Raw genomic sequence first — 25,801 nt, 5'->3', positions numbered from 1 at the left:
AAGAAACGTCGAGGCTTAAGAAGCCATCCTGTGTTGTGCTCAGCCTTGCGGTCGGCTCGACGTGATTGATGGACGAATAAGTGGGGAATCACTGGCCTTATCGGGCCGACTGTGAAATGTCATAATCTGAGACGGGATGTACTGTAGTAGACTTGGACAAATAGAGGTTAGACTGCCCAGGAGATCCCGTCAATTGCAACTTCACTAGGTGTGTTATGCTGTTTGTTCCTAGGTATTACCTGCCTCCGTTGTATTTCCATCTCAAGTTCAATAACGTACGGTACCTACGTCTGTATTCCTGCGTAAGGTGCTGGGCCAGATCTGATACGTGTCTTCTCTTCATATTATCACGTCTGATTAAGTTATCAACGGCAGCGGACGTTGCAAAGAAGAAGAAAAAAGCAACGCCTTTCGTACCTGCGGCTCATAAAGCAGCCTAGAACATTACTAAGACACTACCGACCCGACACTGTGTGTTACAGTGCGAAATGATCTCGTGATCAGTCCAGGGGTTTGCACAGTTGCCGCGACACTGTGATGTTATGAACACTAGGCGACAAGTCTCGAAGCCAATTTTCGTTTTTCCTTCGCCTCGGGACTCGCCCTGGCACGAGTCAATGAGTTACTGATTTTATTTTTATTTTCTTTCATGTGACTTTCAGTAGGTATTACGAGATATACGTACCGGCAGAAATATCTAGACGGTCATCATAGGTACCATCTAAGGTGAGTGGTGATGCTGGACCAGGGATAGCTGGGCGAGAGCAGCGGTATCAGTTGGGCCGTGATCCAGATCCAGGTGCTCCCCCGAGCTCGCATGAGAAGAATCGGCTTTGCGATCGTACAAAGTAAGTCATGTCAACGGGTCAGCGTCAACGGTACCTGGACGGTTTAGCTTAGACCTGCTTGCGCCACCGACACTGGGAGCGACAACCGATTTTTGACCAGTTGGATACGGGATATTAGGAAGCAAGGAAAATGAACAGGTGTCTTTTCAATTCCCACGCTCATGCCCATGCGGGTTAGCATAACCCGATAGCAAGGTCGTTCCGTTTCTTTTCCTGCTGTCATCGAAGATGTACAGTGTAAAGAAACTGGGTGATGCAACAAAGTTGAGACCAAACAACCGGCGTGCCAGTGGCATATAGTAATATATGATGTTCACCGACGTGAAGGTGGTGGGCGAGTGTGTTTACCGAAATGGCTGGTCATCCTGAGGCACAAAGACCGTGAAGTTCTGGCAGTAACCCGACGTCATGACATGAACCTTCATGGTGGTGTGTTCTACATTACGGCGCTGACTCAGCTCGTCAACGCGACTGGTAACGTGTACTTCGTACTGGAATGGATCGCCTAGTCATGAGTAAGAAAACAAAGTAGAATACACTGTGCTTATGAAAGGTTCGAAAAAACCACCTGCCACAGTGTCCAACCCCTCTGATTACGTAGGCACATAGGGACGAAGCGAGCTATTTGTCGGCCACAACCAGTTACGTGGCAGAAGCTATTCTGCATCACAGCGTAGGTCCGACGCTAACAAAAGCTGTTTTTCTCAGCTTACAATCGGCCTGTCCGTTGTCTTTAATCTGCTACTATTCACACTGTCCCCCTGTTACCATTGGCTTGGCTTCGCTAGCCATGCGTCCCTGGACTTACTCGACTTACTCACCTACCTTACCTCAGTACCGGGACAGGTTCCTTTTCGCAATCCCCCCCGACTCCCCCCAACTGGGTCCTCTCGTTCTTTCTCTTCCTCCACTTTTTGCCATTCATTCAACACTAAATATGCAAATTTCCAATCATCACCATCGACTCTCCTGCCCTCAATGTGTTACTAGAAGCTGCTTGACGTGAAGCTATCCACCATTCGAACGGATCTCGGTTCTGGTTCGACCTCTCCCAACAAGCAGGCTTCACCCCGGATTCTCCATCTTTGTATCCCACCCCCCGCGTTTTGCACGCAGCCAGGAGGAGTCCTGTGCCCTTTTGCAGAAAGGGCCGAATACAACTCCATCTATCGGTTACCCTCTGCCCACGAAAATTCGCGAATCGTCCTGGCGTATTCGGCCCATTCCATTCACCATCTCCGCTAGCCTCCACTTCCTCCCCGCGAAAACCCCTATAGTCTTCAACATCTGGGACACCTGGCAGTGCCTCCGCTTTCGGATTTTAGCTCGTCGACATTTCCTTTGCCCTCCTGGTTGCGGCCGAAGTTGTTCTTTTAGAGGCCGTGAACTAACAAGACCCGGCCGGACGGGGTAACCCACAAGAGTGGGATCATCTCACCTAGTCCCATCCGATTTTCGCTTCTGCCTCGGCCGCACCAGACTCGACGCGCAGGCGATATATACAACAGGACATAGCAGCAGCCCATCATGACGCAGGCCGTCAAGAGAGCCTGCGACGCTTGTCATCGCCGCAAGGTCAAGTGCGATGGAATCAACCCGTGCCGAAACTGCTCGTCGGCCCAGCTGGCCTGCACATACAATGCCGTACCGCAAAAGAAGGGGCCCAAGGGCTCCCGGGCCAAGGTCATCAGTGAACTGCGGGAGTCGCAGCGACAGACGAGTCTGGCGACCAAAGTCCACAACCGCATGAACGGCATTTCCAGCCCGCCGGATCCTCCTGGAGGCGCCCCGACTCCCGGCATGCTCGCCCCCGAGGTGGTCAGCGAGTGCGTCGAGTATTACTTTGCGAACCTCTACGACAAGGCGCCTATCCTCGACCGCAGTCAGATCGATCAGCAAGCGCCGTTTGTGGAGAAGAACCGGGACTCGTACTGCCTCCTGGCTTCGCTATGCGCCTTCATCATGCTGCAGCCGGGCATGTCTCTCCCTCCGAGCGACTCGTACGGCCTGGAAATGGTGCCCGGTGCTACCATCGTCGCCAGCCAGCTGCTCCTGGAGGAATGCCTGCGTGCTCGTAAGGGGTACGAGTATCTCGATAACCCGAGCTTGCATACCTTGGCCACGAGTTTCTTCGTCCTGGCGTCCTACCAAGCTCTCGAGCTGCACAACAAGGCCTGGTTTTATCTTCGTGAAGCCACGACCATGATCCACATGAACGGTCTGAACAAGGAGGAAACCTACAGGCAGTGGGATGCGGCTGAGGCTTCGAGGAGGAGACGTCTGTATTGGTTGTTCTTCGTGCTTGAAAGGTGAGGGCCGGCGACCCCGTGTGGTGACATTGTTTTCAAAATGCTAAACATTCGTCTTGCTGTGCAGAACCCATGCCATCCAGCGGCAACGGCCATTAACGCTTCAAGCCACCATTAAGCCGCCATCGATTTCAGACGATCCTACCGATTCTCAGGCGCATCAGCTGAATAGCTTTGTCATGCTCGTCAAGCTCTTCCACTCATTCGACGATCCCTTTACCGGCGTCTGGAACAAGACACGGAGCAACCTATCGAACCAACACACGTCGTCTCTGCAGAAGCAACTGAACGAGATGTTGCCGACATTCCATTGCCAGGATGGTCAACTAGCCGACCTGCAGACCAACCAGCAATGGCTCAAGACGACACACTGGCAGCTGACGAACGGAACGATTAGCTCCCACAACGATGACGGTATCAACTGGCAGTGCCCGCGGGACCTCTCTCGTGAGCTTCTGATGAAATTTGCCTCTCAGTTTCCCGGACAAGGGATGGAACTGTTAGGCGCCGGACTTGTGAGTGTGGTGGCCGTGCGGCCGTTGATCCCGTTTAGTCTTACAAAAACGGGCGACAACGGCATTTAATTTTTCAGTTTGAATCTAACCTTTTCAACGCAGATTGAAAAATTGTTCGACATTGGGTCGCACATGACAGAGTACCTTGCCACTCAGCCAGCTTCGCGAGATCCGTTCTCCCTTGGCCCCCGGGAGCATCTGAGCCAGGTTCTTAACATGGTCGGCGTCCTGCGCCACGGAAACCACCATTTTCTCCCGTTGCTTTTCAGCAGGGTCAACGAGGTGCTTCCTCGGCTCACCAATATGATTCTAGAAAACGCACCGGACAATTGTCCCCTTGGCAATATCGACATCTTCGACGGCTTCGGAAACGCCGGCATGGCGCAGCCGCCCCCGCAGATGCAGATGCAGATGGATTCCGAGTACGAACGAAAGTTTTCCGTGGCCGAATACGAGAAGGGCTTTGAGATGGGCAGCAACGGAAGCGACGCGAGCATCCAAACGCCTACATCGGTCCCTCCTCCGCCGTCGTCGAGCGCAACAGAAATGGGCTCCCCTTTTGTCAGCTCGCCGGGCATCATGTCTCCTGGAATGGAGTTCCCCCGCCAGAATCTCGGGGATTTCTGTGGTCCCATGTCTGATATGGTCATGAGCCCCATGGCAACAGGGCCCGGGTCGGGATCCATGAGTAACCAACACCCACATCAGCCACACCACGTGATGCAGGAGCAGTACATGAACTCGCAGCAGGTGGCATCGGGCATGGGACACGGGCACGGCCACACCCACGGGCACGGCCTCGGCCACGGACATGGTCACAGCCATGGTCACGGACATGGCCACGGACACAGTCACGGCCACGGTCACGGCAATATGCAGCACGGCATGGCGGGGTATAATGCGCCATCGACATCGAGCCAAAGCGGTTTGAATACGGCGTCTATGCCGTCTGGTCACCCCATGTCACAGACCATGTCCAACGGGAGCAGCGCAATGGTGGGGCAGATGCCCCGGCAAGCACCGCAGAGGACCAACAGCTTCGCGATAGCGCAACAAACGCATATTCCCAAGACGGTGGGCGATTTCCATGCGCTACAGCGATCCAACACGGGCGACCTTGGCACTCTGTCAGGGATGGGAGGCCCTGAATTGGACTTTAATACGATGAGGTAGCAGCGGCCCGTTGGCCGCCGCCAAATATTTTCACAACTTGCGTCCCATCTATGTTGATCATAACATAAGTCTTCCTTATGATGCATTTTCATATTGTCACATTCCTTTTCTATGTCGGTCTACAAGCACCATACACTTTCGGGGCCTGGGCCTGGGAGTCCTCGCGACGTCCGAATTTCCTTTATATCGCTTGATCCAGGTGGATCATATTGATCCGGGATCATCACTCGGCAGCAGCTATTGCTTCCATCGTCAATTTTCTTCTTATTTTTTTTTCCCTTTCTACATTTGTTTGGAGCCATAACAAGGCCTTGACCAACCCACCTCTTCTTCTTTTTGTGCGAGCACTGCTGTGCTTGGCTTTAGACGCAGAGGTTCAATATGGCTCTGGGGCGTTTTACTTGACCAGGTATAGAATGCCTGAGGTGGCGGGATATCGAAGGGCTTCGAGATGGCAGGGACGGGACAAACAGCGAAACGGCGAAATCGGGCTTAGGGATCCTTTTGGAAGAGGAAATGGAAATGGATGGGGAAAATGTCCAGGTAGTAATCAGGCGAAGCTACGTGCGATGACCCACGGATTCTCCTCGCCCAGTAGATAGTAGGTAGAAAGGAGGTCGAGAAGACCATTCTAGGTATCTACTTCTTCTAGAGATGGTGTCCCTTGGTTATGCGTATCAATGGGAAGATGATGAATAGCCAACAATGACAATGGCGGCTTTCCGGCTTCTTCTCCAGTCGAGGTAATTAGTTAGGGATACCCTTATAATTCAACAACTCCGTCGCTAAGCAATCGATTTCTCACTACTCCTAGGCACCCATCCCATGCGGGTACTTTTCATCCTGCCTTTGGGGGCGGGAGGCTGGTTGTCAGAAAATACAGGCAGCGGAAAAGAACGATGATGACTTGTGGACATGAGACAGTGTGGAGACGAGTCTGTTCGAGGCAGGGGGACTGGTGAAGAATCGAATACTCCTGGCGCCTATGCAGGGTAGTATCTGCAAGATGGGTCGGTTAGATGTAGGCGAGGTGGGTGATGTCGTACCTACTCCGTATGCAAGATTATGGCTGCTGGCCGTTGGCTCTGGTCGGTTAGAACTCAACGCTACCTTACCTACCTAGGTAGGTACGGTACCTTGACTTGCACTGTAGTGTAGCGACGATACTTTCAATTAGTACCAAAGAGCAGGGACCATGAGCTCGGATTGGGTTCTGGTACGAGGGCCTCATGTTCTTGTCATACCTACCTACCTACCCACCTACCCAGTACTTCCTTCCCTAACCATCGGACAGGAGGGTACGATGCCGATAGGTACTGCAGGTAGGATCGGTTAGGTGTATGATGATAACGACTGGGATGAAAGGTCCTTCCCCGTCCTTCCCCGCCCCTGCTTTGCATCTGCTTCATCCGAATATCTGTATTTATTTTTAATTTATTTTTTACTACCAAGGTAGAGACCTATCTATCCTCCTCCTCCCGTACATACGAATCCATTGCCCTCATCTTGTCATTAGATCAGAGTCAAGTTGTGTCATTCTGACTCCCAACACATTATCGATATCCGCCCTCAAGCACAAACGGACATTGAGGCCAGCGCCCAGCGCCATCATTACATATGGCCATGGCTATGGCTAGCTTCATACAGGCTCTCCTGTCTCCCTCGACATGGCCGACCAGTGTATACGTTCTCCTATTGACGTTGCTGGGGTACGGAATCATTGGGCTTGTCCGCCGGGACCCGTTCCCGTCCAAGGCACCGCCTCTGGTCGAATCGATTCCGATTCTCGGCGCCCTGCGTTTCTTCACCGCCCGAGGCCAGTTCCTGAGCCAGTCCCGTGACGTCTCTCCGTCGGGCCAATTCGCCTTCTACGCCGGCAAGAAACAGATCATCGGGCTGTCCGGACCCGACGGCCGGCGCGCCTTCTTCGAAAGCCGCGACCTCGACTTCGCCGCCGGTTATGCCGTCCTCTTCAATGCCCAGCCCGCCGTGAAACCGGGCGACCCGTTTCATGGGGACGGGGCCAGCTCCAAACTGCTGCGCTACATCCACAAGCTCCTGAAGCGCGAGTTCCTCAGCCACCGTTTATCCGTTTACGTCCGCGACTCACGCGAAGCCATGGAAGACATCGTCGCGAGGGGAGGTGGCGGTGATACTGGTTCTGTTGTCATGGACCCCTTCGAAGACATGTATCGTCTTATCTACCGGCTGACCATGCGCACGGTCGGCTGTGACGAAATCGCAGCCGATCCTGATCAGCTGCGCACCACGCTCTCCCTCTTCGAAGCCATCGATTCGGGCGCCACCGCCCCCAGGGTCATCTTCCCCTGGCTTCCCAGCCTGGCTCAGGCCCAGCAGCTGTGGAGCGGTTACCGCATGTATCGTATCCTGGAGCGCATCGTTGCCGACCGACGCCGTGAAGGCCGTCGGGGCGACGACGGGCTGCAGGAACTCCTCGATCAGGGCGAGGACATGATCGGCATCGTCGAATCCATTGTAGCCTCCCTCTTCGCTGGTCTCGTTAACAGCGGCATCAACGCAGCCTGGCTACTATGTTTCCTCGCCCACGACCGCCACCTCTCCCGTACCCCTGAAGGCGCGGGCGGCCGTCGTGGCTCGGGATGGTACGACCGCGTACGAAGCGAGGTGGACGCCGTCGTGGCGCGGCACCGGCTGTCGGACGACGAGACCGCCGCAGACGCACTGGCGCGGGTCACGCTTGCTGAATGGGAGACCGAGTTCCCGTCCATCGACCTGGCCCTGCGTGAGACCATCCGGTTCACCATCACCGGTTGCGGGTTCCGTCAGAACCTGAGTAACGGCGACGTGCCCATCGGCGACTCGGGCGAGGTCATTCCTCGGGGCGCATTTGCGGTGTACCACTTTGACGACTTGCTGATGAACCCAAAGTATTACCCGGAGCCGGAGCGCTGGGATCCCAACCGGTACCTGCCGGGTCGCGAGGATGATAAGAAGGCCGGCGCCCACGGTTACATCGGATGGGGCTCGGGACGACACCCGTGTCTCGGCATGAGGGTGCGTTGCATTGTTGCATTGAATTTACCCTTCTCTCTCTCTCTCTCTCTCTTTTTCTCGCTTATGTTGGTACTAACTTGGCGATAAAGTTTGCCAAGATGGAAATGGCCATCACGGCGGCGGTATTCGTCGCCTATTTCGATTTCGAACTGTGCGATGAGGAGAGACGGGACATGTCATCGCTGGCCGGACTTTTCGATCGGAACAAGCATTCGGCAAGCAAACCAGAAAAGAAGGTGTATTTGAGGGTGAAGCCCAGGGTGTGATGTGTGGTGGAAGGAAGCTAGGCATGCCGTACGACGTAGGTTTACGAATATGGGTCCTGTGGCTGAATCCTCCATGGGATGAGTTGCACTCTCCGCCAGTCATCCTGCTGCATATGCACGATGCGCCGAAGCCGCTCAGGTCAGATCTGCCTGGGACAACAGGGCCGGATTTTCCTGAGACGAGTCTTTTTTTTTTCTTTTTTTTTTCTTGGCCATTTCAGCTTGTCAATATCGACAGTCTGATTTCGAAGGGCCATCCTACTTGTACCTGAGCGTATCATTAAGCGAATGGCCGATTGGATTGGGGTGGCTTCCGGCTGGATACGGCGATCTCGGAACCGGCCACTTGGGTGTGCGGCGGAGAGTCCCGCAAGTGCCAAATCGGCTGCGTCGGGCAGTCCGGACATTGTTCGGACAGATCTGCCCTCCCATTACCTTGCGTTCCTTCTTATCTACCCGTGCAAATATGGCGCTGTCGTCCCGCCTTGCGGTTCAACTGCCAGCCGGCTGTTCTCTTTTCCTCTCGGGGTCCTTGTTCCCTATATCCTTGTTTGTTTCTTTCTCTCCTCTTCCTCTTTCTCTTTTCCTTCTCCCTTTCCCCTCTTCTCTTCCTTCTATCGAGCCACCAGGGGTACGGCAATTTAGATCCATCTTCGACATCTTGGAAGACCTCCACTCAGCGCTTAGGCAGACGATTGTCGGCTTTCCCGTGGCTAGTATTTCGCGACAGGCAGCATACGAAGTAGCTGCTCCGATACTTTCTCACCTCCGAAACGAAAATATTTTCCCACCCCCAGTTCCAGGGAGATAGACCTTCCCAGTCTTCAGCCACCCACCTGCAGTTTCCTGGCCTGTCCAGTCTAGCAGTCATGGCCCCTCCGCCAGGAGAATGCGAAGTGGTTCAGCACCCGTACTTTGCAGACCCAGGCACCGTCCCGCTGGTCCTGATCCACGACGGCGGCGGCACTACCTTCCCCTACCACTGCCTGGAACCCCTCCGCCGCCCCGTCTACGGCATCGCCAATCCGCATTTCCGCTCCGGCGCCCCCTGGCCCGGCGGCCTCCCACAAATGGCCGAAACCTACGCCACCATGATCCGGCGTACCGTCCGCTCCCCTTCGTTCCCAAAAGTTACCGCGTCCTCCAAGAAATCCGTCTCCCGACCACAGTACGGGTTCCCTTTCTTCCCCGCACGCCCGCGCATCCTCCTGGGCGGCTGGAGTCTCGGTGGCATGCTGGCGCTGCAGGTGGCGTGGCTCCTCGAGGACGACCCGGACGTCGAAGTCATGGGGCTCCTTCTGATTGACTCGATCTGTCCCCTACGCGCAAGCGGTACTGATGCGGCCCTGTCCATCGATTCGGTACAGCGTCCCGGAGGACAGCCAGTTGGACGCCTCTGGGACGACGAGGAAGGGGAACCCGTACGCGTGAACGAGCGACTCGCACGCCGGGCCATGAGAGCCGCGGTTGAGATGGTGCGGAAGTGGGAACCGCCCGCTTGGGGATGGGAGGTCGTCACCGCCGAGCCGGAGGCGCCGAGACGCGGCGATAGTGACGACGACGACGACGACGTGAATAGGTTGAGACGAACAGCAACAAAGGCGGCGACGATGACAACCTCGAAGATGCCGGTGCCTTCGGTCCCCTATGGTCCCCCGCCGACCGTCTTCCTCAAGGCTAGAGACTACGTCCCCACGAAGCAGAAAGGGGATATTTGCACCCTCGACGTCTTGCGGGACCGGGACGACCTGGGCTGGAGCCGCTACCACGTGGGGTTCCTGGGAAAGATCATCGAGGTGGACGGCCACCACTTTGACCTCTTTGAGTGGGAGAGGGTCGCGGGCACCACGGAGAAGATTCGCGAGGCGTGTGAATTGCTCGAGGGAAAGGGGACGGCGCGTCGACCGTAGGGGGAAATTGGCATCGGTTGTTGGGATGGCAAGCTAAAAGGGGGTTTCCCCGTGGAATCAAGTCGGAGTAGGAGTAAATGACGAGGACAAGATCGATCATGATGCTGGGTGCAAAGCCCGGGCGACTGGGAGGGATCGATGACAATACCTCTACCCTTGGCGGAACCAAGGCTCCAATGTAGTCCAGGGAAAGGAGGCGAAGAAGGCGTCGAGCGCTAGCCTCGGCATGGGATAAAGGCATGGGCGGCGGGTTATACCAATTTTTCTTTCCTTTTCTTTAGATATTGGACGATTCCACATTTTGAATCTCGGATCCTGACAAGGACGCGCTTGGACAGTGTTTCTGGATGGAAAACGGTACAGAATAATACACGTGTAAACCTGGTTTCCACAAGAATATACCGCCAGGCGAGCAGCGTCTTCAAAAACCGAGGGCGAATATTCGGGCGAGGCGGAAAGTCAGGGGTAAATATGCCCGGGGTATCATATAAAGGAAGAGCTACCTTTACTCCATACACAAAACCAAACCCTCTCCCAGAGAAAGACAACCCAGTCAGGGGTCAACATGCACACGATCAAACCGGTACGGAATCCCATGCCCTGCCTCGAGGTCTCCACCACACGCAACACCGGAATTACGACTATTTCCAAGACAGACGCGCAATGTATCCAGGCTGGGGGCCTTCAGCCATGGGACCGCAGACCATATATATATGCTTCATGGACCTGAACTCCGTCTACAGACTTGACCAAACTCCCCTAGCAGAAAAAAAAAACACGATGCTTCATGTGCTTTATGCTTATTTGGAACCAACAATCAGCAAGCATAGCCGCTCTCTTATCGCATTTGACCAACGAACATGGGGGTCAGGGCATCGTAGTGAGCAGCCGACGGCACGGGCTGAGATGAATGGGCGGGAGTCTCCTAGACGGCCTCCCAATCCATGGCATCGACGATGAAATCAAACTCGGCCTCCTCCTCGGCCAACCTTTTGGCTTGCATGGCCGGAGTGCAGGCGCCGGGGACCATATCGGCCCGGCGGGCGAGGTCGTCTATCCATGCCTCGGCGATGGCATACCCCTGGTCGAAGCCGTCGAAGATGGATGTGAACATGGAGTCCAGGTCGTAGCTCTCCAGCGGGGCGCGGCCTGTGACGCGGTTGGGTTCTTCTTCTCCCCTGGCGCTGGCACGGGTGGCGCCGGCCTCTGCCGGATCGTCGACGTATTTCCAGCGGTTCCGCAGCTCCTTGGCGCGGCCTAGGTGTTGCCGCACCTCGCCGGCGCCCAGGGCCGCGTGTAGGGGGTTCTGCTTGGAGTCCAGCGCGGCCAGCACGTTTTGGTGGTACTGATGCGTGCCCCTTGCGGTGGTGCCGTTGGCGTTTCCGTGGGTCCGGCCGTTGCCGTTCGTATGGGAGCGGCCTGGGGAGATGGTGACGCCGAACACGCCGAGGAGATGGACAAGGGCTCTCTCGAGAAGCATGTAATACTCGTAAAAGTCGAGCTTGAACATCAGCTCGGCCTCTTGTCTCTCGTGCTCCCGGCGAGCGAGCTGTTCCGCATCCATGCAGGAGGACTGCAGGTCGGGGCCCCCCGCGCCGACGGCAAGATGGTAGCCGTGTTGGAGGTAGGGAAGCTTCCACTTCATGCGGCGCACGATCTGGACGTAGCGGAGAAACTGTCGTTGGGCGGACACGAGGTCGTTACTGCTCCCGGGAGGAACTGTGGGACCAGATCGAACACGAGTGCCGGAAGGGGCGGCGAGCTCCCGCTTCAACTTTGGGGTAGGCGTGTTCTCCCACCATCGGTCATTGTTGTCGGGGGCGGCCGAGTTGAAGGGGTCATCTGAGCCGATAGGGACTGCCGGATTGATGGCCGAAGATCGTGGGACGTAGTGGGAGGGCCCGCGAGTGGCCCATGATGTCGAAGAATCCGGAGTGGATGCCCACTTTGATGCCTTGAGGCCACCCGGCCTGACACCGCGTGGGAGGTGCGTCATGTGGGTGAAGCTTTGCTGCCGACTGGACGGCCCTGATTGGTCGTCGTCGTAGTGGCACCGTCGAAGCCGCAGGCGTCTCTTCCCTTTCTTAGGTTGTCTTTGCGGCGGCGCAAGAATTGTAATTGAAAGACGCAATGACACAGCAACGGGAGAAGAAGCGAGCCGATGTCCCTTTTATCATTATACAAGAAAAAACCCCACCAGGCTGAAGGTTGACTCTGCGACGGAACGTCTTTGGAGCTCAGACTTGAGGGTGCGGCCGTCGCAGAGTTAAGATAAGAGAGCAAGGCTGGGTATAAAGATCCTCCCGGAATACAATGATGACAATGAAAGAGAAAAAAGATAATCAGAGAGAATGAAGCGGCGCCGAGAAGTGAATGTCAAGTAGACATGCTAGACAGACGTGCTTGTTGTTGTGGGTTGGCAGAGGCCACGCACGCAATGCCGATTCCCGGCTCGTCTCGGGGTAGGAAATGAAAACCCAGGCGCCGACGACCGTGTTCAGCCTCGTCGAATGGGGATAAATGAGTTGGATCGTGGTATTGAAGCACTGTGAAGGGATTGGAGAGTCGTCGGGAGAAGGAATGGGAATGAATTAAGAGTTATGTCCTTACCTTATCACTTATCATTCCTAGGTACCTATTCGTAGGTATTTACAGTCACTGGGCAAAAATTCCGACGGATTCTTAACAACTCCCCGCTATTAGTATACGCGTTAAAGGTAGAAATCCGTCGAAATTATTGCTGAGCCACTGTACCTACCTCTAGGAGGTAGGACGCGACGACACGCGATGGCGGTCCACACCCCAGCCACAGTGAGTACATAGTAAATATACTGTCCCTACACGGCTCTCCAGTCGTTCCTTCCGTTGACTGACCTGACCCCGCCGTAGCCTCCCGTCTAGGTAGTCACCACCAACAGCAACAGCAACAACAACAGCAACAGCAAGCGCAAGAACGTAATGGGTATTGACGTCAGTGGAAAGGAAATGTGCATGTCATGGACCAGCTCCAAAGAAGCTCAATGGCATAACCATCATCATTCAACACCTTTGAACCCCTCCCCCGGAATCAAGCTCATACAACCCCAGGAACTGTGCTGCATCTACTCGACAATGGTAGGACTTCGTGGCAGAACCTCCGACTTCATTTCCTCGTATCCAAACATCCCCGATGCGGTCGATCTCTTGAAGAATCGCCGCTCCAAAACTCCACAAAGTAACAACACCTGAATGCCGTGTATAACTGAAGAAGAAACGAAAAACATCTTTGCGCGAGAGATGGAGACGGGCGAGAGTCGCCTTATAGTATCGTCTCTCTCTACGCCGACACCTTCTTCGTCGCCTTGGCTGTGCCTATATGGGTATTATGTACCTGTTCATCAATCTGTCAGCTTCTGTCTTCCAGTCCCTTTCGTTTCCTTGCCGAGACAGAGGGAAAGGCAGGTAACTCACCTTGGTTGCAAACCGCAGACTTGTCAAAGTCTCCTTCAAATGCACCTCCAACGGGCTCACCATGACAAACATGAGCGTCTTGCTGTTCCCCCCGAGCGAGTACTGCAGCAAGTGCGTCAGCTTGCTGTTCCGGTACGGCACATGTCCGCTGCCCCGTCCCAGCGCCTCGATCACGTCGCCCAGGCACGCAAGGCTCTTGTTGATGCTCTGCGTCTCCTTCATCCGCTCCCCTTCCGCCCCGGACTGCTTCAGCCGCTCCGACCCCGCCAGGTCCACCAGGTTCAGCGTCCCCTCGCACCGCTCCCCCGTCGCCGCGTTGTGCCCCACCAGCTTGAGGATGAACACGCTGTGTGACCGCGACGACCGCTCGTTCGACTTGGTTGCCGCCACCGCCCGGTTCGCCGACGCCTGCTCCAACATGGCCTCCACCTTGTCCGCCGAGTCGAGCTCCACCGTCTTGCAGTTCGTCACCGTCGTCTGCTTCCGCGCTTCGTCGTGCCGGATCTCCAGCTTCTTCGCCTGCTGTTGCCCACCGTCCCGCCCGTGTGGCGACAGCAGATCGTGGAGCTCCTCGTTGTATACCTCGACAAACGACCCTTCCATCCTGTACGTCCACGACTTCTCCTGCAGTTTCTTCGTCGTCTCGTAAATCATGTGCGTTGCCCGCGGGATCATCCCGTCCCTTGATGACATGGTATGCGTCTTGCCCGACCCCGTCTGGCCGTAACAGAAGATGCACACGTTGTACCCGTCCAGCGCGCTCTGTACCAGTTGGGAGATTTCGTCAAACACGTCCTGGTTGGCCGCCCCCGGCGCGAACACCCGGTCGAACTCAAACGAAAAGTTCTTCCGCGTCACCTTGCCCAGGCTGCTCGTTTCCTCCGGACCCTGTACCGCAATCTCCGCCGATGTCTTGTCATCGTCCGGGAACGTAATCTTGGCGCCTTCGCCCTCGCCCGGGCCGAGGACCGGCCGCACCCGGCACATAACTCGGATGTTGCCCTTGAGCTCTTGGTACTTGTTGAACAAGATACGCCGCTCCGTCTCCTCCCGGATGAGTTTCTGCCGAGCCTCCTCCGCCGCCCGCAATGCGTCCTGCAGCCGTGCCTCCATGCTGGCGAACGAGTCCGACTGTGCTTTGCTGTCCGATTCGAGAAACTCCACCTGCGACTTGAGCGAATTGATCTTGGCTTCGAGCGTGATGTTGCTCGCCGCCATTTCCGAAATGTTGCCCTCGAGGTTCTTCCTCAGCGCCTGCTCCCGGTCAAAGTCCCCCTTCCACGCCTCTAGCTGCGAACCCATGTCCGACAACTCGCGCTCCTTCTTTTGGAGCGCGACGTGGAGGTCCTGCTGCTCGCTGCCGAGTTTGAGTCGTAGTTCTTCCACCTCCCTCGACTTGACGCCGCGTTCCTCCTCCAGCTCTACCCGGTAGTGCCGGTCCAGCGCTTCCATCGCCTCCCGATGGCTCTTCTGCACCCGCTCCGTCTCCTCCTGCAGTTCCTTTCGAAGTTCCTCTAGCTCGCGCCGGTGCCGCCTCGACTCGTCTTCGAGCTCGTACTTGTGGTTTCGTCTCTCCGTTTCCAAGTCGAACGTGAGTTGTTGGAACCGCTCCTTTAAGCTGTCTAGATCCGCCTGCAGTGTCTGGTTTCGCCCGTCTAGTCGGTCTCGTTCGGCTTCGACTTCGGTCGCTGTGAGGGGAGGGGTTAGCCCAGCATCTTCCAACCTTTGTTCCCCCCACTGGCTGCCAGGACCCAAACAGATGAAACCTACTTCGCTTCTTCTGCCATTCCAGGGCATCGTCTACCGCCTTTCGATCAGTCATTGAGCTGTCCATGAATTCTTTCATCTGTCGCAGCGTATCGTCGACCTCGACCAGTTTCTCGTCCACGTCCACCACTACAAATCCAGTCGTGTTAGTATACTTGGTCAAGTACTCAGCTTTGAAAGGAGACGGTGATTTCATGGGCGACGTATAGGCCAGTTCCCGGCACGTATCACCCATCCAGTCTATCTTTGCTTTCATGCGCTCTGTCTCGATGGTTGGTACTGGGTGATGACGCCGTTTCCTGCTCTTTTGCGACGCCTTGGTCCGCACTTTGGCCTGCATGTGCTCTGTACCCCCAGCCCGACTTGGGCTGTGCTGTGCACGGGGGATCCGGGTGGGTGTGGTGGAAATGATGCTTGGAATCCGGGTGGGTGTGGTGAAAGTGATGTTTGGGATCCGAATGGGTGTTGTGAAAGTGATGCTTGACCGGGCGTTGTCGTCGCCCCCGGAGACCACTCGGTCCGCCGAGGACAACATGGTTGCGCCTGAGTCGCGAACCGACAGGGCGCTGAACTTTTCTTCCAGAGAAACTTCTCCAAGGTTGAGGTGAGGTGATGGCGAGCGTGACGGCTTCCCGGCCTTCCTGCTCTGCGCCTAGCTGAGGCGGAAGGGTTGGGGCTGACACAGTTGTGATGGGCTTGCCGTACCACTATACCCATTTCCTTGCATAGAATCATCTTCTGTGCGACTCCCATAAGCCGTTTGAGGTCGTGCGGTTGCCGGCACGGCTTTGGTTCGGCCGTAAACGGATCGGCTGTTCGAGACGGCCGTCTTGGGTCGATCGGAGGGAGCGAACCGGCCGTGTCCGACGCTACTTGCGAAGCTGCTGTTAGAGGCATGTCGCGATGCCGCCGAGCTCGCGAGACCGGATGTGTGGCGAGAGGAGTAAACGCTCTTGAACTACGAGGAAGGACTTGTCAGTACTTGTGCGCGAGGGGACGTCGTGTCTTTTCTTTGAATAGCACGAGAACAAGAGATACAGGAGCAGTCTCCGTGGACGCTCTCCCCCATTCGTCATCGTCTCCCGCCACCGACGGCTGTCTGGTCAATGGGCGTAGTCGGTCGTTGGCCGTGAGAACGGAGACGAGACCTCTCGCCGAAAATTGGTTCCTAGGGCTGTCATGGCGCAACAGAAGCATGGGCTCAGCGCTCAGCCTTCCATTCTTATCGATGATGGAACCGATACACCCGCCAACGCGTCCTTCCTCCGTTGGCTCCTCTTCGTGGTGATCCGCCGGGAACGACATGTCGTCTTAACAGTATCGACTGAAGGCATCGCCAAACGAGACAGCCAGCCCAGAGAAAGTTTCCTGCCAGATGAAGCCACATCCAGTACTGCGATATCATTGTCTGGCAAGATGGCGCATGTGGGAGTATCGATCGGAGGGATTTGGCGTGGTTGGAAATCGACACGGTAGAGGGGACCATTCCTCGATAATAGTCTACTGGGCGATTGCGGAAAAGAATACTAGAGGCAGAAAAGCAACCCTCAACTTACCGATGATAATGATTGTCCTTTGATGTGACCATTCGCGCGTGGGACGGCCTTGGTCGCGACGGCTGGTGGTTGTTCGAGATGTTGTTCGCCGGCTCTTTCATAAAAGGCCTTTCGCTTGGGCTCTGGGTTGAACGCTGCAGCAGAAACAGGACATGTCAGCGACAACAAACCAAGACAAGCCACCGACGCAACACTAAAAACAAAGGAATATGTTCACGGTACGTCGGCATACCGGGCTGAGGGGTCTCTCGCTTCGGCATCCCAATCTTGGATGGAGGCGGGAGGTTGGAGGGTGGAAGGCGAGCGTTGCTCTGAGAATCGCTCAGCTCGGCCAAGCCAAAGACGCTACCAGGCCGCGGTAGCTGGCTCCGTTGCATTGTCGAGGATCTCAGGCTCTATGAAAGAGGTCAAGTCAGTGTAAGGAAGGGATGGTGTAGAGAGAGAGCGCGGCATCAAGGGAGACGGGGATATCGATTCCCTCCGAGTATATAGGAGCGAGTAATGGGGGCACTGTAAATCGAAGCAGATGGATGAATGGTCGCACCTGGTTTTCCATATCGGTTGAGCTATGAATGTCGTGAAAGCGATACCGAAGAAGAGGAATCAAGACGAAGCAAAGCGGGAGCAGAGCTGGAGCTCCAAAGCGACGGGCGCGAAGGGACGACGCTGGAACTTGTGAACAAAATACTTGGGTTGTTCGAGGTGCACAGCTCGTATAATTCTCGGGGCGAGGAAGGTTATTGGTTTCGCGTCCTAATTCGGTCTAGGATTGAGTTGAGACATCGATAGAGGGGGGGTGGTTGGCCCTCACTTTGTGTGCTACGCGCTTGTCGGTCGTCTGCTGTTGCATGCGCTTGGAATATGGACGTACATAATGAATGTTTATGGTTGGTACATAATGGCCTGTGCATATTGCCGGGGCAACCGCTGAGGACAAATTCGCTTTTCAAAACGGTGCCTGAGGCGTTGACCGTTGAACGTGGATTAGGTAAGCAGAAGTACTGAACATACGAAGTACGTATCGTTCACATGCAAAACGGGGCTCCCTTGATTAGTAACAAGACGACAACACCACCACAGAAAGCATATTCGTATCCCGCCAACCTCCAGCTCTCGACATGTCTTTCCTACTTGGCTACCAAACCAAAGAACCATGAAACCGTTTCTCTAACCGGCCCCATCAGCCAACCGCCTGTTCCAGAAGACGAGACAAAAGCTCGCTCATGATCCACTGGTTTCGAGTCTGTCGTGTGATAAACCCCACAGCCAATACCCACTCTCGTATCAGTACAGTCTCTCGACTGCCTCTTCTGTCTCGGTCCTAGCTCCCTAGATCTAGCGAATCTACGCAAACCATCCACCTACCGACCTGCGACGACCAAAGGGATGGAAAAGTACAGCCAGTTTCGCGACCGAGGGTCGGGCATCGCGCCCTTCATCCCCGTCAAGACGCCCCGCTCCCGGCTCGCCTTCTTCACCCACCTGACCATCTTCCTCCTCCGCCTGCCCATGTTCCTCACCGTCGGCCTGGTCTACGCCCTCTTCCTCCACCACCTGCCCCTCCCCGCCGTGGTGCGCAAGGCCTGTCTCTGGTCCATCATGCTCATCCCGGGGATCTGGTGGGTCGACCTCCAGCTCGACGGCGTGCGTCGCGGCACCCTCGCCGAGCAGCCCCGCAACCGCGTCCCGCACCCGGGCTCCGTCATCGCCGCCACCCTCACCTCGCCCATCGACGCCCTCTACCTCGCCGCCATCTTCGACCCCATCTTCACCCGCTCCTACCCGTCCACCCGCCAGGTCGAGTCCCTCTCCCTGTTCGGTGCCGTCGCCGCCACCCTCGCCCCGGTCCGCCTGCACCCAAGCCCCCGCGCGACCCTCGTTGACCTCGACGCCCTCGTCGCCCGCCACCCGGACCGCGTCGTCGTCGTCTTCCCCGAGGCGTCCCCGACCAACGGCAAGGCCGTCCTGCCCTTCGCGCCGTCCCTCCTCGGCGCCGCGCATGATACCCCCATCTTCCCCGTCTCGCTCCGCTATACGCCCGCCGACGTCACCACCCCGATCCCCGGCCGCTGGACCAGCTTCCTGTGGGACCTCCTCTCCCGGCCCAGCACCTGCGTCCGCGTTAGAATCGCGGAGAGCACCTACAACACGTCGCGCGGTGGCGCCAAAACCGCGTCTTCATCCGCCAGGGAATCCCAAGCGGGCGAACAGAGGTATAGGATGGGCGGGGACGACGATGGCAGCAGCGCATCGAAGGACTCGGACTTTGCCGTCGTCACGCCCGAGGAGCAGAGGGTGCTGGACAAGATTGCCGATGACCTTGCGCGCCTCGGCAGGAATAAGCGCGTCGGCCTTACGCTCAAAGATAAAGCTGCCTTTATGGAGGCATGGAATGGACGGAAATGAGTTGGAATGAAGGCAGGACGATTCGGACTGGACTGAGCGGGAAGAGCGAACTATGCCTGAGAATCAAAGGCGGGACAAAAACCAACAAAGCATACATTGATCAGACGATATCAAAATGATCCAAACGAGTGTACGAATATTACATTACATCCAGCGAGGATTACCTTCCATCCATTTATTAGGGGGCAGGGGTTTGCATTGCTAGGAGCGGGACAGTATGCCTCTTCCTTTCTGGTGATTATAGGTGCTGGTTATCGAACATGACTCTCCGCCTGAAGGCATGTCAGAGAGAGTAGACACAGGTCGGCTACTGCATCATATGGGCAGCGGTCTCAAGCGTGCAGATGGACCATGGCACCATTCCCGCAAGGTCGTAAGAAAAGGAAGCAAATTGTAACTCGATTGATCAAAGTAAGATACATGTTTTCCACATCGGAACAATGAATGGTATTATATTACTTCATCACTGCATCACCAAAGAGTCGAACAAGGTCGCTGATTTCAGGCCCAAAAGCCAACATGGGTGCCCTTCAAATCTGTCCGTCCGTCACGCATCCCGAGCTGGCATCGGTCACCAGGCTCGCGTACTTCTTCAGCGTGCCCTTGTTGTACTTGAGCGGGGGAGCGGTCCAGGCGGCCCTCCGCTTGGTCATCTCGGCCTCGGACACGTTGGTGTCAATGACACGGTTCTCGGCGTCAATGACAATGGTGTCGCCGTCCTGCACCAGGGCGATGGGACCGCCCTCCATGGCCTCGGGAACAATGTGGCCGATCAGGAAGCCGTGGCTGCCGCCGGAGAAGCGGCCGTCGGTCAGCAGGGCGACGTCCTGGCCGAGACCGGCGCCCATGATGGCCGAGCTGGGCTTCAGCATCTCCGGCATGCCCGGCCCGCCCTTGGGGCCCTCGTACCGGATGATGACGACCGTCTTCTCGCCCTTTTTGATCTCGCCGCGCTCCAGCGCCGCGATAAAGTCGTCCTCGGCGTCGTACACGCGCGCCTTGCCCTCGAACCGCAGGCCCTCCTTGCCCGTGATCTTGCCCACCGACCCGCCCGGCGCGAGCTGCCCGCGCAGAATCTGGATGTGGCCCGTCGGCTTGATCGGGTTGCTCAGCGGCCGGATGATGTCCTGCCCGCTGGGGAAGTCGGGGTAGGCGTCGACGTTTTGCGCGAGCGTCTTGCCGGTGACGGTGATGCGCGAGCCGTCCAGCAGGCCCTCCTTGAGGAGGAACTTGAGCAGCGCCGGCGTGCCGCCGATCTGGTGGAGATCGGCCATGACGTACTTGCCCGAGGGCTTGAGGTCGGCCAGGAAGGGCGTCCGGTCGGAGACGGCCTGGAAGTCGTCGATGGTGAGCTTGACGCCGGCGGCATCGGCCATGGCGATCAGGTGCAGGGCGGCGTTGGTGCTGCCGCCCAGGATGTTGACGACGATCATGGCGTCCTCAAAGGCCTGGCGGGTCAGGATGTCGCGCGGCCGGATGTCCTCCTTGAGGAGATTCTTGATGGCCTCGCCCACGCTCTCGCACTCGGCCTTCTTGCTCGCGTCCTCGGCGGGGCTGCTGCTGCTGCCGGGCAGGGTCAGGCCGAGCGTCTCGATGGCCGTGGCCATGGTGTTGGCCGTGTACATGCCTCCGCAGGCACCGCCGCCGGGGCAGGCGTTGCGGATGATATCGAAGCGCTGCTCCTCGGTGATCTCGCCCGTGATGTATTGGCCATAGGCCTGGAAGGCGGAGACGATGTCGATGGGTTCGCCCTTCATGCTGCAGCCGGGCTTGATGGTGCCTCCGTAGACCATGATGCTGGGGCGGTTGACGCGGCCCATGGCGATGGCCACGCCGGGCATGTTCTTGTCGCAGCCGGGGAGGGAGATGTTGGCGTCGTAAAACTGACCGTTCATGACCGTCTCGATGCTGTCGGCGATGATCTCGCGGCTCTGCAGGGAGTACCTCATACCCTTGGTGCCCATGCTGATGCCGTCCGAGACGCCAATGGTGTTAAACCGGTAGGGGATCAGGCCGGCCCTGGCGACCGACTCACGAACGGTGGCGGACAGGTCGAGCAGGTGCATGTTGCAGGGGTTGCCCTCGTACCAGACGGAGGAGATGCCGACCTGGCCCTTGTTCATGTCTTGCTCGCTGAGGCCGGTGGCGTAAAGCATGGCCTGCGATGCGCCCTGGGACTTGGGCTGGGTGATGGTGGCCGAGACCTTGTTCAGCGAGTCGTCGGCGCGCCGGGGCGCCGTCGTAGAGAGAGTGCGGCTGAGAAAGACGGCATGTTAGTTGGGAGCAACGGGTGGAGAAAAGAACTGGACTTGGGTGGCTTTACTTACACATGGGTAGACGGCCAAGCCTTGGAGCTCGAAGCTCGAAGAGCGGGCGACCTAACGCCGCCAATTGCTAACCGGGAGAGCATCGTGTGCAGCTGGATCGGGGCGAATCGGCCTTTTGCGGGTGAAAAGGTTGAAGAGGATGAACAAAAATAAGCAATTGGACTACACTTGAAGCATGGCGGTCCCTACGGCGGCAAGAGTCGGGCCCTGTGTAGGTCAATGGACAGGGCAGTGAGGTCGTGGATGTCGGTGAGAAGTGGTGACGGGTCACAGGCCTGGCAGAAATTCGAGGGCGATGTCGGCGCTGTGTACAAAAAAAATTACGGAAATAATTAGCATTGAAATAGGAGCTCCATGATTGGCCGCCTCGGTGTGTCTCGGTGGGAGTTTGGCCCACCCTCGGTGAACCTGACTCTTGTAGAAACAGCGCAAGAGTTTCGGTGAGTGTAGTGGGTTCCGCATAGCTCATCGAGACTCAGCTTGTCGGGACTTTTGTTTAGTCACTGTGGTAGTTTGTACACTTTCTTATGGTAGTTTGTACACTTTCTTACACTCAGATGCAGACCAGAGAAAGATCCCACCCGACCAACTAACTTGAACATGCTTGGACAGTTGCATGGCCCCTCTATGGCTGCGTCTTCGCATCATCCTTCTCCTTCTCCTTCTCCTTCTCATCCTTCTCCGGCCTCCTCGTCAGTATCTCGTCGATAACCCCAATCTCCTTGGCCTCCTCTGCCGACAAGTACTTGTCTCTCTCCATCATATCATTAACTTGATCGATGTCGTACTTGTCGTGGCCGAACGACTTGTTGAGGTGGTACTGCATGATCTTGTTGATCTTTTCCCGGACCCTCTGTATTTGGTTGGCGTAGATGAGGATGTCGGACGCCTGTCCCTGGGTCCCACCAAGTGGCTGGTGGATCATGACGGAGCTGTGCGGGAGTGAATATCGCTTCCCGGCTTCTCCTCCCGCCAGGAGAAGAGCTGCCATGGACGACGCGGCGCCGAGGCAGACTGTGGAGACGGGAGACTTGATGTAGGTCATTGTGTCGTAGATGGCCAGCCCTGATCGGGGTCTTCCGTGTCAGCCCAGTTCTTTTCCCCCAACACTCAGTCAAGGTGTCGCATCTTTATGGTTCCTGTGCGCACGCATACCTGAGGATACTGAGCCTCCCGGCGAGTTGATGTAGAGTGTGATCGGCTTATCCGGGCTGTCGGACTCGAGCCATAACAGCTGTGCCACTATCGATGCAGATACCGTGTCGTCGATGGCTCCATTGAGGCAAACAATTCTCTCCTGATACACCCGTCAGCGTCTGACGATCGAGCGTAATGGGGATGATATTCGGCATAGGTGGCCAGGGTGGGCTACCTGAAGGAGCTTAGAGAAGATGTCGTCTGGGCGCATGGTCAATTGTCAGCCATGGGCATCGGATGGTATTGATTGTCGCTTCATGTGATGGGTACTAACATGTCCTCCAACCGCTAGACTGCGCAGCATGTCGTTAGTATGCAAAAGAAAAGAGAGTAAGAGTGAATCACGAGGGCATTTGGATTTTCCAAGACGAACCGAGACCTCTGTGATATATGGCATCGGGATGGAAGCCGTTGGACTCTGTGGTCCGGGACCGCCAGGAAAGCCTGGAAAGTTGGAAATTGTTCGGAGGGACTGCCTGGGGAGACATCTGGTGCCCCTCAGCACTCTTGCTAGCGAGCGATGGCAATTCATAGTTGCGCGAGAAGTTGAGGCAGCAATTATGGAGTATACGAATAGGGCCGCGCTGCTATTGAAGTCGTCGCGACTCGGAGTTCCGGAATACAAGGGTTGATCTCCAAGCTCCGCGCCACAATATGCGCCACAGTTTGACGGCTCTTACCCCAGAAAACGCGCTAAAGCCACCGACAGGAACGCGATGCTGGGCCCCACTTGGAGGAGCTTCGCTGAATTGTACTTCGTACTTCGTACCTCAGCGAGAGTTCTTTATCAGTGGAAACGAGCTCTCCCGTCAACCCTGACCTGGTTATACCCCTTCTATTGCGACCTCCAGCAAGTCGTATACCCAGGACAGCAATGAGAATATGCGCTCGACTCCGAACGACCATCCCAGGTCTCGCCCAACGATGCCAATGCCGAGCTGTCAGCACCACACATGGCCATGGCCACGATCAAGCCAGAACACAGAGGAGAACCGAATTGGCAACCAAGATCAACCAGTCGCTGAAAGATGACAGGCATGGCACTCAGATCGAGCTCCATCCAGACACAAAGACCGTCTCTACCCCCGCTGGCGACCTCCCCATCTCTCCCGTCATGGACCCAGCTTGGATGGAAGCCAAGGAACGTTTCAAGACGCCCAAGGCGAAACAGAATAAGGGGAAGGATGGTGGCCGCTTTCGCAAGAAGCTATCCTTGAACCCATACGGTTCGTCGTAACCCACACGCTCTTTACTGTCGGACACACAGACTGACTCGTCCCAGCGCACGCGCTTGCAACGCCATGGCGGTCTTGCCCCACCACCAATTCCGGAATGCCACGATACTTCTTGCAAGAGTTTGACGTTGTCGCAAACCCGGCCACGGGCGATCCCTGGTGGATACCGGGGAATCTAACAGAACCTACTTCAGATGAGAATCCAGCGAAAACAAGGGTCCAGACAGAGGGAGGAGACCTCTCCTCGGAGACTTCACCTCCCGTCGACCGCACCGTTCAGGCACCCCCGGCGCAGCAGAGTCACGGCGTCGTCAACGCCGCCCCGCGCGGCTACGCAGTGGCCCGGATGGACTTGTTGAGGCTCATCGGTGCTGGTCGCCACGAATCGGCGCTCGGGGGGCAACACATCTCCATGCTGGTCCGGAGGCCGAACCTAAAACGCAGCGGCATTCTTTCGCGTCTCGTCTGGAGACGCGACATGCACCGCGTCGTCTTGGAGAACATGCGTCGTCAAATCGTCCAACAACTCGAGTATTTCGCCAGCCTGTGCACCCGCGAAGGGAGATCCTACCTGACCCCTTGCTCCAGTTGGGATGCTATCAACCGAGACTTGAATCACCGCGGCTGCGTCCTCTGGCGCTCACAGTCGGCCGGGTCGCACGAGCTTGCGACCGGGGAGTCCGGGGTGGAGGGAGAAACAGACCCTTCAGGGAACAATGGCGGCCCAGGCCAACTAGCGACCCTGGATATTCCAGGTGCCAAGTACGAGAGAAAACTCCCTGTTCATAACCTCGACCGACTGCTGGGTGAGCACCACATGGCCACCCTTATGAAGACGCCCCTTTTCAAGGACAATCCGCTGCTGGTGCTTGGGAGGCGGCGGACGATTCCTCTACAGCTCTCGCTGTGGAAGCTCCAGGGCTATCTTGCCGAGTAAGAGTAGAGACAGGCTTGGGCCGGTAGTGCTTCCCTTGGCGATATTAATCAAGCTCTTCGCCGGGATGCGAGTCTCACCTTTCTGTATCCGCTTGAGTAAGAAAAACAACGTCCGGCTCAAGTGCGAATACCAATGCTCGCCTTGGCCTGCACTGCTTCTTCAGTTGCGTTCATCAGCTCGGCGGACGGTCACCTCGGCACAGGGCCGCAGGCAGCGCTCGCAGTCTTGTAATGAGCTTCATTGCCCTATCATCCCGCCCAGTCAACCCCTTTTGAGAATGGCAGGACTCCTTTGATCGTCCCCGTGGTGTGCGACATGCATATCAACCCCCTATTCAGAACCATTCTATCGCGACTGGGACTTGGCTGTTCACATCTCCCTTTCCTTCATACACTCTCGTCATCTCCCCCAACCAGCACCGTTCCGAGGAACGTCGACTCGTGCCAACCAGACACCACGCAGCGGGTGTCACCTTGGCCACAATCATCAATCCCCTCTTCCTAGGTAATCCCCGAGGAAGTCTTCCCTGAACCTGTGTACCCGAGAAGATTCTAGACCCTACATCACAAATGGGAACATGTGAAACAAAATTTGATCCCAGAGTCCCTCCCAGTTCACCACCACTTCCACTTCCACTGAGTAATAGTGGCGCAGGCAATAATCCAGGAACGGCCGTACGATCAGTTCCCATATCCCCCAGGGCCCGTTTGTCGTCGCCACAATGGCATTCAACGTCGACAACCAGTCCGTTCTAGGATCAATGTCCAGGCAGAGCATAATCAGCAAGAACGTCAAGCTCGCAAAACAAAGATAGAAATGGAGGAGCTACAAAATGAGGATTCTAATCAGCGCTGCCATTCGCTTTTCTT

At 56.4% G+C, this 25,801-nt stretch overlaps 10 protein-coding genes across 10 annotated transcripts; 6 read left to right on the top strand and 4 right to left on the bottom strand.

The window, feature by feature from the left end:
• The first annotated feature begins 1,740 nt into the window (after nt 1-1,740).
• On the top strand, nt 1,741-5,629 carry ACRALDRAFT_1080997 (uncharacterized protein). The gene is made up of 3 exons (XM_071019095.1): nt 1,741-3,157; nt 3,225-3,672; nt 3,775-5,629. The coding sequence occupies exons 1-3, from the start codon at nt 2,376-2,378 to the stop codon at nt 4,843-4,845; spliced, it is 2,301 nt and encodes a 766-aa protein (XP_070875967.1). The 5' UTR covers nt 1,741-2,375; the 3' UTR covers nt 4,846-5,629.
• A 711-nt stretch (nt 5,630-6,340) lies between these two features.
• On the top strand, nt 6,341-8,242 carry ACRALDRAFT_1049180 (uncharacterized protein). Its single transcript, XM_071015582.1, has 2 exons — nt 6,341-7,881; nt 7,971-8,242. Exons 1-2 carry the CDS (start codon nt 6,463-6,465, stop codon nt 8,145-8,147), a joined length of 1,596 nt encoding a protein of 531 aa, XP_070875966.1. The 5' UTR covers nt 6,341-6,462; the 3' UTR covers nt 8,148-8,242.
• A 213-nt stretch (nt 8,243-8,455) lies between these two features.
• On the top strand, nt 8,456-10,442 carry ACRALDRAFT_2052754 (uncharacterized protein). The gene has a single exon (XM_071021653.1). The coding sequence runs from the start codon at nt 9,017-9,019 to the stop codon at nt 10,055-10,057; it is 1,041 nt and encodes a 346-aa protein (XP_070875965.1). The 5' UTR covers nt 8,456-9,016; the 3' UTR covers nt 10,058-10,442.
• Nucleotides 10,443-10,517: 75 nt separating this feature from the next.
• Nucleotides 10,518-11,744, bottom strand: ACRALDRAFT_2121435 (uncharacterized protein). The gene has a single exon (XM_071023833.1). It carries the CDS (start codon nt 11,700-11,702, stop codon nt 10,983-10,985), a length of 720 nt encoding a protein of 239 aa, XP_070875964.1. The 5' UTR covers nt 11,703-11,744; the 3' UTR covers nt 10,518-10,982.
• A 1,126-nt stretch (nt 11,745-12,870) lies between these two features.
• Nucleotides 12,871-17,593, bottom strand: ACRALDRAFT_1062613 (uncharacterized protein). The gene is made up of 7 exons (XM_071016636.1): nt 17,375-17,593; nt 17,063-17,225; nt 16,831-16,964; nt 15,980-16,232; nt 15,278-15,403; nt 13,508-15,195; nt 12,871-13,427 (listed from the first exon to the last, which is right to left on the bottom strand). The coding sequence occupies exons 2-7, from the start codon at nt 17,205-17,207 to the stop codon at nt 13,374-13,376; spliced, it is 2,400 nt and encodes a 799-aa protein (XP_070875963.1). The 5' UTR covers nt 17,208-17,225; nt 17,375-17,593; the 3' UTR covers nt 12,871-13,373.
• Nucleotides 17,594-17,704: 111 nt separating this feature from the next.
• ACRALDRAFT_1069636 (uncharacterized protein) lies at nt 17,705-19,236 on the top strand (the record flags this gene model as incomplete). The annotated part of the gene is made up of 2 exons (XM_071017687.1): nt 17,705-17,717; nt 18,119-19,236. The coding sequence occupies 2 exons, from the start codon at nt 17,705-17,707 to the stop codon at nt 19,234-19,236; spliced, it is 1,131 nt and encodes a 376-aa protein (XP_070875962.1).
• Nucleotides 19,237-19,351: 115 nt separating this feature from the next.
• On the top strand, nt 19,352-19,735 carry ACRALDRAFT_208850 (uncharacterized protein; the record flags this gene model as incomplete). Its single annotated transcript, XM_071022518.1, has 4 exons — nt 19,352-19,366; nt 19,442-19,451; nt 19,515-19,629; nt 19,717-19,735. 4 exons carry the CDS (start codon nt 19,352-19,354, stop codon nt 19,733-19,735), a joined length of 159 nt encoding a protein of 52 aa, XP_070875961.1.
• A 31-nt stretch (nt 19,736-19,766) lies between these two features.
• On the bottom strand, nt 19,767-21,646 carry ACRALDRAFT_2041500 (uncharacterized protein; the record flags this gene model as incomplete). Its single annotated transcript, XM_071021155.1, has 2 exons — nt 19,767-21,492; nt 21,564-21,646. 2 exons carry the CDS (start codon nt 21,644-21,646, stop codon nt 19,767-19,769), a joined length of 1,809 nt encoding a protein of 602 aa, XP_070875960.1.
• Nucleotides 21,647-21,980: 334 nt separating this feature from the next.
• Nucleotides 21,981-23,342, bottom strand: ACRALDRAFT_1062610 (uncharacterized protein). The gene is made up of 5 exons (XM_071016635.1): nt 23,134-23,342; nt 23,035-23,053; nt 22,936-22,961; nt 22,719-22,860; nt 21,981-22,628 (listed from the first exon to the last, which is right to left on the bottom strand). Exons 1-5 carry the CDS (start codon nt 23,290-23,292, stop codon nt 22,189-22,191), a joined length of 786 nt encoding a protein of 261 aa, XP_070875959.1. The 5' UTR covers nt 23,293-23,342; the 3' UTR covers nt 21,981-22,188.
• Nucleotides 23,343-24,407: 1,065 nt separating this feature from the next.
• On the top strand, nt 24,408-24,932 carry ACRALDRAFT_2041498 (uncharacterized protein; the record flags this gene model as incomplete). Its single annotated transcript, XM_071021154.1, has 1 exon — nt 24,408-24,932. One exon carries the CDS (start codon nt 24,408-24,410, stop codon nt 24,930-24,932), a length of 525 nt encoding a protein of 174 aa, XP_070875958.1.
• Between the last annotated feature and the right edge of the window lie 869 nt (nt 24,933-25,801).

The sequence above is a fragment of the Sodiomyces alcalophilus genome (genome assembly GCF_042370955.1).
Source record: "Sodiomyces alcalophilus JCM 7366 unplaced genomic scaffold ACRALscaffold_3, whole genome shotgun sequence".
In the NCBI taxonomy this organism is placed as follows: Eukaryota; Fungi; Ascomycota; class Sordariomycetes; order Glomerellales; family Plectosphaerellaceae; genus Sodiomyces; species Sodiomyces alcalophilus.
Note: the sequence above shows the minus strand (reverse complement) of the source record. Positions and strands in the feature narration are given on the sequence as shown.

Bases quoted from the DNA above. Each gene is read 5' to 3' on its own strand.
- ACRALDRAFT_1080997 (XM_071019095.1), top strand. From the start codon at position 2,376: ATGACGCAGGCCGTCAAGAGAGCCTGCGACGCTTGTCATCGCCGCAAG. The intron at 3,158-3,224 runs GTGAGGGCCGGC...CTTGCTGTGCAG, and splicing joins TTGTTCTTCGTGCTTGAAAG to AACCCATGCCATCCAGCGGC. The intron at 3,673-3,774 runs GTGAGTGTGGTG...TTTTCAACGCAG, and splicing joins AACTGTTAGGCGCCGGACTT to ATTGAAAAATTGTTCGACAT.
- ACRALDRAFT_1049180 (XM_071015582.1), top strand. From the start codon at position 6,463: ATGGCCATGGCTATGGCTAGCTTCATACAGGCTCTCCTGTCTCCCTCG. The intron at 7,882-7,970 runs GTGCGTTGCATT...TTGGCGATAAAG, and splicing joins ACCCGTGTCTCGGCATGAGG to TTTGCCAAGATGGAAATGGC.
- ACRALDRAFT_2052754 (XM_071021653.1), top strand. From the start codon at position 9,017: ATGGCCCCTCCGCCAGGAGAATGCGAAGTGGTTCAGCACCCGTACTTT.
- ACRALDRAFT_2121435 (XM_071023833.1), bottom strand. From the start codon at position 11,702: ATGAAGTGGAAGCTTCCCTACCTCCAACACGGCTACCATCTTGCCGTC.
- ACRALDRAFT_1062613 (XM_071016636.1), bottom strand. From the start codon at position 17,207: ATGCAACGGAGCCAGCTACCGCGGCCTGGTAGCGTCTTTGGCTTGGCC. The intron at 16,965-17,062 runs GTATGCCGACGT...TTTCTGCTGCAG, and splicing joins GCGAGAGACCCCTCAGCCCG to CGTTCAACCCAGAGCCCAAG. The intron at 13,428-13,507 runs GTGAGTTACCTG...ATTGATGAACAG, and splicing joins GTCTGCGGTTTGCAACCAAG to GTACATAATACCCATATAGG.
- ACRALDRAFT_1062610 (XM_071016635.1), bottom strand. From the start codon at position 23,292: ATGAATTGCCATCGCTCGCTAGCAAGAGTGCTGAGGGGCACCAGATGT. The intron at 22,861-22,935 runs GTAGCCCACCCT...CGGGTGTATCAG, and splicing joins TCTTCTCTAAGCTCCTTCAG to GAGAGAATTGTTTGCCTCAA. The intron at 22,629-22,718 runs GTATGCGTGCGC...GACCCCGATCAG, and splicing joins GGGAGGCTCAGTATCCTCAG to GGCTGGCCATCTACGACACA.